Genomic DNA, 13,212 nt, shown 5'->3' with positions numbered 1-13,212 from the left:
GTGTTTTTAGGGAAATTCCTCTTTCAAAGCTAAAATACTAAATATAAAAATGTATGCTATATAGAACTATACCTATTGCATTGAAAGTTGTACGTTACTCTGGATTTTGTTAATATTCACTGGTGAGAAAATTCTTACAGAAAAGCCGTGTGTGCTGCATTGCTGGCACCGCTAGTCGACTTATAAGTTACAAGATTCGTCCCTGAAAAATGAGGCCAGTTGCATTATGGATCATGAACCTCTACTTTCTTTGGTTTAGATATCTAATTTTTGACAATGTTGATCGATTTTAGTTTTTTAAGAGTATGAAGTTTCAAATAGTTTTCTTTAATAAACAGCCAAGTGGTTTATGCAATGCAAAATATTCATAAATACAGTGTATGTTATTTATGTAATTTTAGTCAAATAATTTAATTATTATTTAGCCTTGTATATCTTTCTTTTAATTTATTAATGAAACGTTATCAATATTAGATGATAACTAGTTGTATATTTTTATCGTTTTTTTTTTGTTTTTTAATAAAAAATTACGTGGGATGATGTGGAATAGAAAGATGATCATTCCGTTACAGGATGGCTTGAGATGGTTGTGAGATGTGGATAGAATGATAATAACGGGTACGAGTTATTATGTTTTGTGTTTGTGACCCAAACTACTCATAAACCAAACCATATTATCTTTGATACGTCGTACATAGCATAATAATATGTTTAGTTTGTTCATAAACATGACAAATAATGTTGGTGATTTTAATATCAACAAATGTTGAATAATTAAGGTTTACATGAGACAGAAGGAGATTTAAACTAAATTGGATATATTTGAGGAGTTGTAAAAAGAAATATTTTTACATGTTTTGTCAGGTTATGACCGTAACGAATGGTGTGGTCAAGGGGCATCACCCCTTGAAGGGGATATATGCAACACTTGTTGACATAGTCATACTTTTTAGTGTTAAATGTGTATTTGGTATGCATGTGACATGTTAATACCTTTTTGACAATGTATTAGTATGCGAGGAACTGCATATCGATACAACCCAAGTAGTGTACCAATACACTTTCCAATATTGTTAGTACAATTTTGGTGCCAAAAAATATTTATAACTACAGGCTAACCACCACTTGTCATTATAATACCAATATAACATCAATAGTTCTACTCTTATACATCTAAGAACATACATATACATACATTTGTGTTTTTTCTTCTAAGTTCATGCTTAAACTATACATGTTTTTCTTACTTGAGACCATTCACTAACAAATAATGAAAAAAATACTTGTCCTAGATACTCATTTATATACAAACAATGATAACCCAGTGTACTAGTTAGTCAGGCTCATCGACACTTTGACACTAATCTTATTACCCATTGTACTAGCTAGTCTAGCTCATCCACACTAATCTTATTGTTGATTAGCCCTTTCCAAAGGCATTGTATAATTTTCATATATCTTTAAAGATCATTTTTTTTGTGTGACAAATTGTCGTTTCACATGTAATTAGGATTATTTACATGAACTAGCAACCAATTTGTGCAATTTCCTATTTTGCTCATGAAGCAATATCGGATAGTGATTATGACTTGAATATCAAAAATATAGTCCGATCCGAAAGTTCCCTAAACAGTAAACACCCATTTGTCTATGACCACGATGTCTCTTTGAAACAAATGCTCTTACCACGATTAGTTGGCAGTTGGCAATATCAGTCCCAAAATTTCACAAGGATTTCAATCGTACACCTGGTTTGGTATCTTCGATCCACGCGGTTTCCGCCGTCTTCAACGCACACTAATCTTCATCAAAGGTAATCTTCTTTCACTGTTCAATTCAATTGTATTTCAAGCGCATTTTATGCATACATCCATGAATTAATGTCGAACACACTACCGTAAAGTATTTTGCATTTCCAGTAAAGTCTTTTGTTGGTTTGATGCTGCAGCACGAACTCATCAATTTGTGTGAATATGATGCTATGTGTTTCCTAGGGCTTCGAATTTAGTTGATTTAACTTTGCAAATAATCATCTTACGCTGGCCCTATTCGCTTCTGGTAAATTAGAGGGTTGTGAGGTGGAATTCCGATAGGGAGAAATGAATTCATCTTCATTCTCGTTCTGGTTTCATATAGAATATTAAGTTGGGGGAAAGAATCAACTTTTTCCTTTGGATTGTGTAGGAAGAGATAGCACGTGCAATCCACCTACCAGAAAGCAGAAATAATTAGGGTTTGCCTGAGAAGGGAGATGTGGATGAATTACTTCCATGAATTTGATTTCTATGAGTTCTCAATAGCTAGAAATTTGTAGACTTTTCATGAATTAGTAAGTTTGAGGTTTTGGGTTTTCTAATTCAGCTAAAATGAAAATTTCTTTTATCAGGGTGATTACAAGAGTTGGTAATTGGCGATGTCGAGGCCTCTTCTATTAGTTTCCTTGTTGTTGTTGATGATCTTCACTTCTCAATTTGAATGGAATCAGCATATTGTAAATGAGGTTGAAGCAAGGCCATTGGCTCTTTCACAAAAGCAGCAATATGTATTAGAGAGGGAAGAATCCATCAAAGAAAAGGCAAGTCTTCAACTACTTGTTCTCTCCCTTTTCTGAACTCTGTCTAAGATAACTGATAATTTGTAGTGTTATTACAAATGCTCTGTTAACAATACATAGAGATGAACACATCAGAGGGTTTAAGGTTTGGTATAAGGGACATCTAAATGTGGGAAGTTCTCTATTCATTACTTAGATAATTTATGAAAAAGTAGAACCTTCCATAGTTCCATGTCTTGTATTTAAATCTGGGAAGTAATAGTATGTTCATTCTTTCATGGCTTACAGTATATATTTAAACTGTCATTCCAAATAAGTGCAGAATTAGGTTTCATCATTTAGTAGTTACACATAACATATTTTAAAAGGTGTGTGCACTGCTGTTTTTCCACCACAATCTATGATCTGGCACCTGTATTGTTTAGACTTTATATAGGCAACTCCAAGACAGTAGCAGCTGCCGAATCTATGATGGAGGTTGCTTATGTGCTGGACAAATTTGTGACCAATTTCTAAAATAACCCCTGTATAGATTCTAAAACATTCTTAGTGGAGAACTATGTGAATGAAAGATCCCACTGAAATGCTTCAGACTTGAAGAATGTTTGGGACAACAAACGTCTGCCTGACGAAACAATAAAAAATGATCAAAACATGTAGTTGCCCTCTAAAAAGGATCAACTTCTGTTGCTTGTGTATAGCTGAATTTATGTTTAGAAGAGATATAGGCCTGCATATCGATTGCTCCATTATGAAACCTTTTTTTGTCTGTTACTCTGTTTACTAAATCAAGGCTAGGGATAGGAAGCTGAACATGGTATTGATCAGAACTGAATCACTGATAGATTCCATAAAACGATGAGGTTTAACTCATAATTTTCCGGACTATTAAAGATACACATCAAGAAACTAAGATTATCAGAAGAAAATTGAATCTTTAGGGTGTTTTATATCAATATGTCAGTGGTTTCCTTATAACCCCAGATTCACTGTTGTCAAATCTTCATCATCTGGTGTGTATTTCTTGGCTTCCTGCTGTGGTTCTTTGTTCTTCCATCATTCTTGGATAATTCTTTTGTTTCTGGATCAAATTGCCTAAAATGTTGAGTATATAAAACAATTACTTGTTATGTTGAGAGGCTTAGTTAATGCATTACAATTTACAAACAACCAAGGAATCCTGATAAATATTGAGATTTACATTTTAAGAAACAGGTGATAAGAATTGGTAAATGTGGAAGGGGTAACCTAGGAATTCAGGAAAGTGAAAATTATGACTAGGCCATTATAATTGTTGTGTTTTTTGTGCAAGAATGAGACCAAGGTCTGTATTTTCGTTTATCTCGTGACATTATTTTTTTTATTTAGTGTTAAATATAAATAACTAACATAAATGGTTTTATGAATACAATTACAAGGTTGATATGTAGTAAGGAATTAATTGATTTTTTTTTTTTTTTTCGTTTGTTAGTAATCTGGTTAGTTAGTTTTGTTATCTTTATTATGTAGTTAAAGCATCTAAGTAGACATATTTTTGTAATTAATTAGTAACTTATAAAACAAAAAATTTATACTTGTTTTAAAGAGTAACTTTACTAATAGTGGTTTGATCATTGTATAATTCCATGTCTGTGTGTGGTAGTGTTTGAAGATCGCCTTTTGACCATGAAGGTTTAAATGTGAAGGCTTTGTAAGGATTATAACAATTAAAGTTTAATAGGTCTTAATTAAAGGCTTTTGTCGCTTTAAATAAAAGGAAATGTTATATATTTGATTTGTAATGGATTAATATTTAGATTTTATACAATGTTGTTTTTCCCATGGACCTCCACAATCCTAGGATTAAAAATGATTATACAAGCATGCACTTCACACCTCCAAATTCGTCTCAGACATTCACATATAAACAAAGGATAACTCACAAACTAGTGTGTCGAAGAGGTCAAGACTCTCCAAACTCCCAAGAACCTTCAATTCACTTCAAATCAACACTAACCGACTAACACTTCTAATAACCTCTTTAATATCCAAGTAAATTACACGAATGGTCCCTATGGTTTAGGGTAAATTGCGCGTTTGGTCCCTAACTTATTTTTTTAACTCGGAAGGTCCCTACTGTTTGTTTTTGTTACGCGTCTGGTCCCTGTCTTACCTAAAAAGACTATTTTGCCCTTGATTTTTTTAATTTATTTAAATAAACACAACCCCAACCCCAACCCTACCCCTCACCTTACCTTACATACTCCACCATTTTTCCCTATTTAAATAATAGTCTTTTTAGGTAAAATAGGGACCAAGCGCGTAACAAAAACAAACAGTATGGACCAAACGCGTAACAAAAGCAAACAATAGGGACCTTTCGAGTTAAAAAAATAAGTTAGTGACCAAGCGTACTAATTACCCCAAACCATAGGGACCATTCGTGTAATTTACTCTTAATATCCCCTGAACCAACCTAAGAGGAGAATTACTGAATTACCCCTAGCATGGCTCCTTATTACACCATACTCACAAACAAGTCAACAACTAAAAGAAAGTCAATGCTCACTAAAAAGTTTCAAGCTTTCTTAAAAATTACCACAAAACAAGTGTTTTTAATCTTGCAAACATCAAGTACATTTCAAAGATTAAGAAATTTTCTTGTGCTTATACATTTTATACATCTCAAGTTCTCAACTGCTTATTTATTTATTTTTATCTCCCTATTGCAGATAATCCTATCTCAAGAGAAACAAATTCAAAAGCTTAAAGCACTGGTGCAATCTCTTCAAGAACAGTTGCTTGTATGCAGGGGTAAAGATGACATTGTGAACGACACTACAGGATCTTTAACTGAACTACTAAACGAACTAAATCATCACCAAATCATGGAGTAATTAACATCACTTTCTTTCTGTAAGTAATATTTAACAGTTTCATATAATCAATTTTATTTTTATTTTTACTTATATGAATCATAATAGCATTTTACCAATCATATCTTTTTTATGGTTAAACAGGTATCCATCAAGCTTGGTTTTTTTGTAATTTGGTAAACATGTAAAGTACATTACCATCTCCTGATTACCTTATCCAGAATGTACCTACCTCTATGCAGGTTAGTCATCAAAACCTTAAAAAGACCAATCTACCCCTTCATAAATTGTAATCTTAAGTAACACTTCATATCTATTAATAGTTGCCAGTCTGTGTGTAATCTAAATTCTAAACACTGGATTTATATTAATAGTTGGCACTTGTCACTCTATTTAATATATATATTTAAAAAAAAAAGTTGCAAAATTTGCGCGATATTTTTGAGTCGATTTAATCAAGGCCGGTAACAGGTTACTATCTTTATTTATTTATTTATCTATATCGCACACAAATTAAGGTTCATTTAATGTGTACCTTTAACTTGTTATTCTTGTGTACTTTAAAACTTAAGTATTAAGACCACACTCTCACTTTAAGCAAAATCAACTTACAATTCTTTAACTCTCTACATGTATTTTGTGCTTAAAATTTGAAATGTCGAAATCAAATGTAACATCATTATTATGAAAAGGTTCTTTCAAACGTCGAAATCAAATGTAACATCTTGATTTGTAACATTTGGCAAATGTTATTATTATATGAGCGGTAGAGTAGTTTTACTATCACTATCCATTGAGGCTTCTGGTTGTTTATTTTTCACTTAATCTTAGCAAAATGACTTAATGAGAGAAAAAAAAAAAAAAAAAAGGGGATTGAGGTGGATGAAAATTGATGGCATTTTGGTACTTTCCTAGTAGAGTAGTAGGGAAAAGAAAACACTGTAGTTTGGTTGGGTGAAAGTGTCTGTAATGTCAGTGAGAAATATAGGCAGCATCCTATAATCTTCTTCTGTTTCTGCTATCGACTTTAAACACAGGTTGAAAAGGTGCCAGTTTCTGGTGGGTTTTTACTTCCACATTAAGTTGTACCTTGAGAGAAAGAAAAGAAAATATTGGTTTAAATAATTTTTTACTATAATTCAGTTAGATTTACGCCAAATCAGGCGATCCCATATGGAAAAAGTTAACTTTTGATTTTTATTTTTGAAAAAGTAATCATATGTATTATTATTATTATTATTATTATTATTATTATTATTTGTATATTCTGGTGTTTGGTACCTTTGCGATTATTTTAAATTTTTGAGTAATTACACGAATAGTCCCTATGATTTGGGGTAATTTGCACGTTTGGTCCCTAAGATATTTTTTTAACTCAGACGGTCCTTAAAATGTATTTTATCTTGCATTTAGTCCTTACCAGACCTAAAAAGACTAAGGGGCTGTTTGATAGCTATTGACTGAGTAAGGTCTGACTGAGCCATTGGGTCTGAAATCTGACTGAATCTACATCTGACTGAAACCATATTGTTTGATTATGCATCTGACTGCCTGTGCTGACCGTTGAAAATGACCATTTTACCCTTCTGTTTTTTTTGTTAAATAAACAAAGATTTCGTAAATTCACATAAACCAAGATTTCATAAATTCTAATAAACCAAAATTTCATAAATTCTAATTTCATTGCAAGAAATTTAGATTTCATACAAAGATCATAGAAGCAGAAATTTCAAGCATAGATCACACAAGCAAGAATTGTGATTTCAATTTTCATACATCAAACAACATACATACAGATTTTATGATTTCATCAATGAAAATAATATAAAACAAAAAAGAGAGGCATGTTATCATGTGGTTCCTCCTTTGAGCTTGGAAAAGAGTCCATGGAAGCATTCACTGTGACCGATGCTTCATTGGTAGCCATTGAAGGACTTGCATAGTGTTCATAGATTCATCAGGAATTAAACTTAGATCACAATAAGAACCATGTTGTAGCTTCTGTAGTTTCTTATCTATATAACAAAAAAATAATTGTGATCACAAAAACAGAATGATAACAATACAAATTAAAAAAACACCTCGGATTAACTACACAGTCTACACTGCAATTGTCGATGTGATTAAATAACCAAAAACAAAAAAAAATAACTATTCCATAGATTTAACTCTGGTCTTAATTTTCAAATCAAAACTACTTACGTTCATGTCAACTCACACAAAACAGAAATTGTGAACGAAATCATAAAGGAGCATAAAACAAAATCCAAAACATACTCGATTAACATCACAAATTTGCAACATGTCAATTGAAAAGGAGAAAAGTGTACCATAGATGGAAGACATGGTGCAGTGAAAGCATCGATTTTTCAATCGACCTTACGTGAGGAAGATTTTTCAATCGATTTTTCAATGTGGGAGGAAGTCGACTGCTTCAATGAACCACTGGCGGAAGTGAGTAGGACGGTGGCGGTGCTGGATCGAGGCAACGATGGATGGAGGTAAAAGGGGGCAGAGATGGGAGGAGCCGATGTCGACGTCTAAAGGAGAGAAAGGGTATTGACGATATTTTTCTCAGTCAGGTAATTTCTTTTCAATGACCGAGTAGGAGGATTTTTGAGGACCGAATCAGAGATATGGACCGGGTAGGAGGTTCGAATGTTGTTATCAAACACACTGATTGAACCGGGTCAGCCAAAAAGTCTGACTGGACCCGGTCAGCACTAAATCAAACAGGCCCTAAATTACCATTATTATTTATATTTATTAATTTTTTATTCTTTATTTGTTATTTAATCTATTACAAAATATTTATTAAATGAAATGGGTGCCACTCTCACCCCTCTTTGATACCTATCACTAGGGGTGGCAACTATTGACCCAACCCGTAACCCGACACTGATCCAACCCGAAAATAGACGGGTTTGGGTTGAGATTTTTGACCCGCCAACCCGTCAACCCGCCAACCCACAAACCCGTTTATTTCATGGGTTGGGTTGGGTTATCTGTTTGGGTTCGCGGATCGACCCGCCAACCCGTGTATATATATATATATATATATATATATATATATATATATATATATATATATATATATATATATATATATATATATATATATAATACATTTAAAAATTGATATATTTAATTATTAATGAAATTTGATTTTCATCCGTATTCGTAATATTCTATATCATTGTATTCCTTCCGTATTCGTATGTGACTAATCTGCATTTGCGGTTCGTTAATCAGAAAAAGAAAAAATACATGTCGTTATTTTCACGAGTCACGAACGAAGATAACATCCACTTTCTATGAATGTTTTTATTTATTCATTTTTATTTGGATGTTATTGACTTTATGAATTTATGTTGAAAACCCTTTTTTTATGTTAATTACTTTAATCATTTTATGATTTTTTGTTGAAAAAACCTCATTTTTAAAATGTGTTGTTTATTTATTAAATGAGTTATATGGGTTGGATTTGACCCACTAACTTGTGAACCCGCGAACCCATATACTTAAACGGGTTATATGGGTTGGGTTGGATTGAGGTTTCCAACCCACCAACCCGTCAACCCATATATTATATGGGTTGGATTGAGTTTATATTTTCTGACCCGCCAACCCGAACCCAACCCAATTGTTAGGGCTACCTATCACCTTCTTCACACTCATTCAATCGTAAACTTCATCTATCACCACTGCTATACACTCCTTCCTCCCCTTTCCCTTCACCGGAAACATTCGTCCTCCATAACACCTCCTTTTCTCACCCTAAAACCCACACATCGCAGCCACAGTTTCTAAAAACCCTCTTATTGGACCCTTGCTCATCGGAGTCACCTGAAAGATCTCTACGCCTCCTTCGTCTCCTCCTCTTCCTGATAAACCTAAACCCTAGTCGAGGATATGACTGCTGTTTTTTTTCCACCGCCGCTGAGTTCAGATCAGCTTCACTGGAAGCACGTCTTTCTCTCATCTTTTCCTGAAGATTACCCCTGGAAATGGGTTCTAATTGGAGTAAAAGCTGATTTCAATGAATTTGATGAGAATAGAGATTTAGGGCTCGAGTTTTGCTACTTATTTCATCTTTACAATTTATATGCCTCTTGTTTTGCATATCTGTAGCCTTTTTTCCATATATCTTTCTGTACTTTTGATTGTTTTTTTGGAATTCATATGCCTCTTGTTTTGCATATCTGTAGCCTTTTTTCCATGTATCTTTTTGTTAATTCCAAATTGTAGGTTTATTGTTTTGGATTTTGATATTTATCTTTGTATTGGTTAAAGATTTTAGATGATTGTTACCGCGACTAGGATGGTTCCTTAGAAAAGATTATTATTGTCGGAGAAGAGGGCAGTCTGAGAAGATGACCGGCCACGACTAAACGTTTTTAACTTTTTGTATTCCAAACATATTCATTGATGAGAATGTTAAGCATGGGTGTTTGGGGTGGGACTCACTTTAATTATTAAATAGTTTTTAATTTAGTAAATAAGAAATAGACAATAAATAAATAAATAAGGGCAATATAGTCTTTGTAGGTTCAGTAAGGACCAAACGTGTAACAAAAATACACTTTATGGATCGTCCGAGTTAAAAAAAATAACTTAGGTACCAAACACGTAAATTACCCTAAACCATAGGGACTAATTTACTCTAAATTTTCATGGGTTTTTCTTTTTCATTTTTTCTAAAAACTCAATGTTGTTTTTTGTTACGTTATTTCAGTTACAACAACGAACCACAAGTTCGGATTAGCTCACTTGGCTAATAAGGTCATGAGTTCAATCTCACGCATATACTAACTTGCCATTCTAAAAAAACAAAAACTATATATATATATATATATATATATATATATATATATATATATATATATATATATATATATATATATATATATATAGATGTGTGCCCGCGCAAAACAGTGGCGATAAATAGTTTTTTGGCGAATAGTTTTCTTACGGGAAAATAATTATTAGATTTTGTTATTAGTTATTATGTAATAAGAAAACTTACAACTTTTAATTAAAATATTTATGTTTAAAACTTATATTTATATTATATGTTAATATATTTGATGTAAATTAATTATTATTTGTATTTAGTTTAAGAAATGTAAATTAACTTATATTGATGAATTTAATATTTTAAAATTATTATTTTGCTTCAAATTAATTTTTTAATTACTTTCCTTAATTCAAATTTTCAAATTTTCGGTAAGTATTAATGGTTTTGTTAGGAATAATTGATTTGTACAAAAAACTTTGTATCTTGTACCTCTTAAAATTCAAGATATGACTATTATGCTTTATATTTATATATAGTATAAGATATAAGATAAGATCAATGCAAAACTTAAATCGAGGGAGCGAACTAAAGAATATTTCATCCATATTAAATTTTGACAATCGAATTTCACATGAACATTAGGTGATTCATATAAAAGCATACAAAAAATATTGATTTTTTTGGGCATGTAAACATGCATTTCTTTAAGAAAATGTGCAAATGTACAGAAAAATATGTATATACATAAAAATGCATTTCTTTTCTAAGGCGTTTCACAAAATGTTTTTTTGAAGGAATAAAATTTGTAAAAAGAATTGGAATTCAATGGAATTAGAATCTAAATGTACTAGAAGCTGAAATACGTTTGTAGGACAAGAAATGAAACCTTTTTTTCTTGATTGGTTTGCTGATTTTACAAAGAAATTGAAAAATAAATTTTATAATATGACAGAAATACCCTTTATATTTTTTAATAAACAAGACAAAACTTTATTTAATTACAACATCTTTTATTGAACTATTATATATAATATAAATTAAAAAAATAACTAACATTTCGTAGACTACAATCAAATAGTAAAAATATTTCTTAAATTGAAATAAAATGATTATATATAATAATATAAAACAAAATGTTATTTATTATATAATAATATAAAACACGTAGATGATATTATTATTTTTTACCAAAATCTCATATACATAGAATGATAATTGTGCAATTAGAAGAAGAAAAAAAAAGATAAGCAACTGAATGTGAATTCTTGATGCGTGGGAATGAATTGAAAAACTTTTATATAAGGAATTAAAAAGTAATTATGTAAATTATATTCCATTTCTTTAAATTCCTTAGGAATCAAACCAAACAAAGGACCAAAGAGCTTTCTTTCTCTTTCAATTTAGTTCTCTGCATAGTTCTAAATAACGTAAGATGTGACTTGGCGGCATACTAAGTCACAAACGTTGAGAGACATGGCGAGGCCATGACGTTTTTCAAGGCAAGACAAGACGGCAAAATTTTATTATATTTTATAATTTTGTATATATGTTAATATCTTTTTTACAATCATGTAATAATATAAACAAGCCACATCTTAATAAAAAAAAAACTCAATGTTTTCACATGTCAATATACATGCTATCTAACATATAGTCACCGATTGACAATCCTACTAAGAGTTTACAAAAGTGTCCGTTTTCAAAACGTCGGTGAACATTACAAATGCATGTTACATCCTTAGACTAGATGTAATTGTCTTCATTTTTGTTCGAATAGCGGGGTTAGTATATGCATGAGATTGAACCCCAAGACTCCCTAGTTAGAAACTCATAGTTAGACACATTGTTATCCAAACCAAAATTTTCCTTCTTATTTGATCTTGATAATATATATATATATATATATATATATATATATATATATATATATATATATATATATATATATATATATATGATTGGCTGAGAATGATTTTTTCTATTATCAGTCTTTTATTTTTCTAATTGAATTTACCTCTCTCTCTCTCTCTCTCTATATATATATATATATATATATATATATATATATATATATATATAGAGAGAGAGAGAGAGAGAGAGAGAGAGGGGAAAAGTTCAATAGAGAACTATAATTATTGGTTCCTCAACAATTTTTTTTTAAGTTCTAGAGGTTATTTCTTTATCGAAAACAAAAACTAAAAATATCTAAATTCATAACATAACATTGTGAATGTTAAATATATTTTTCGGATTTACTGTGTGAATTTAGATTCACATTGTGAATTTGACGATTTTTTTCGAATTTGATATCTTTGGAAAAAGAATAAAAATTTATGAATTTCTGTATTTTTAGTTTTTTTTTTTGATAAAAAATAAGTTCTAAAAGTTGAAAAAAAGATTGGTTCCTTGGTTACTTGGTTAATTATGGTTCTCTATTGAACCTTACCCTATATATATATATATATATATATATATATATATATATATATATATATATATATATATATATATATATATATATATATATATATATATATATACACACACACACACATTAAGGTTGAGGTAGACATAGGTAAGAAAGAGAAATGAAATAGGGGATTTGACCTTAATATCCAATGTAAGACTAAAGGGAGTGGTTCGCCACCCTCCCTCGCCAAGCACTTGCTAAAGCCTCGCCGACACTCCCTATTCATGTGCTAAGCTGGGTTGTCAAAAGTAGGTCGTTAGTTGTCTGGCGAGAGGAAAGAGAAGATAAATGGTCCCTGTTTGAGTATTTCACCTTTAAATGGTTGTAATTTTAGCTTTAGCAACTTGTACACTTTTCATAATTTATTATATTTAAATAGTTTAATAAAATTATGTTTTATTTAATAAAAGAAATTTATTACCTTCTAAACACATCATCAGTCCATGTCATCATATTTTGCTTAGTTGTCTATAAAAATATGAGGTGACAATGTTTTAACACATGTTATCACTCCCTCCAGCCTAACGGAAAGACA

The 13,212-nt window shown here is 31.1% G+C and overlaps 1 protein-coding gene across 1 annotated transcript; it reads left to right on the top strand.

Annotated features, from left to right (window-relative positions):
• The first annotated feature begins 1,634 nt into the window (after nt 1-1,634).
• LOC111916651 (uncharacterized) lies at nt 1,635-5,845 on the top strand. The gene is made up of 4 exons (XM_023912328.3): nt 1,635-1,813; nt 2,387-2,575; nt 5,266-5,449; nt 5,554-5,845. The coding sequence occupies exons 2-3, from the start codon at nt 2,414-2,416 to the stop codon at nt 5,428-5,430; spliced, it is 327 nt and encodes a 108-aa protein (XP_023768096.1). The 5' UTR covers nt 1,635-1,813; nt 2,387-2,413; the 3' UTR covers nt 5,431-5,449; nt 5,554-5,845.
• The last annotated feature ends 7,367 nt before the right edge of the window (nt 5,846-13,212 follow it).

This window comes from Lactuca sativa, chromosome 1 (assembly GCF_002870075.4).
Source record: "Lactuca sativa cultivar Salinas chromosome 1, Lsat_Salinas_v11, whole genome shotgun sequence".
In the NCBI taxonomy this organism is placed as follows: domain Eukaryota; kingdom Viridiplantae; phylum Streptophyta; class Magnoliopsida; order Asterales; family Asteraceae; genus Lactuca; species Lactuca sativa.
Note: the sequence above shows the minus strand (reverse complement) of the source record. Positions and strands in the feature narration are given on the sequence as shown.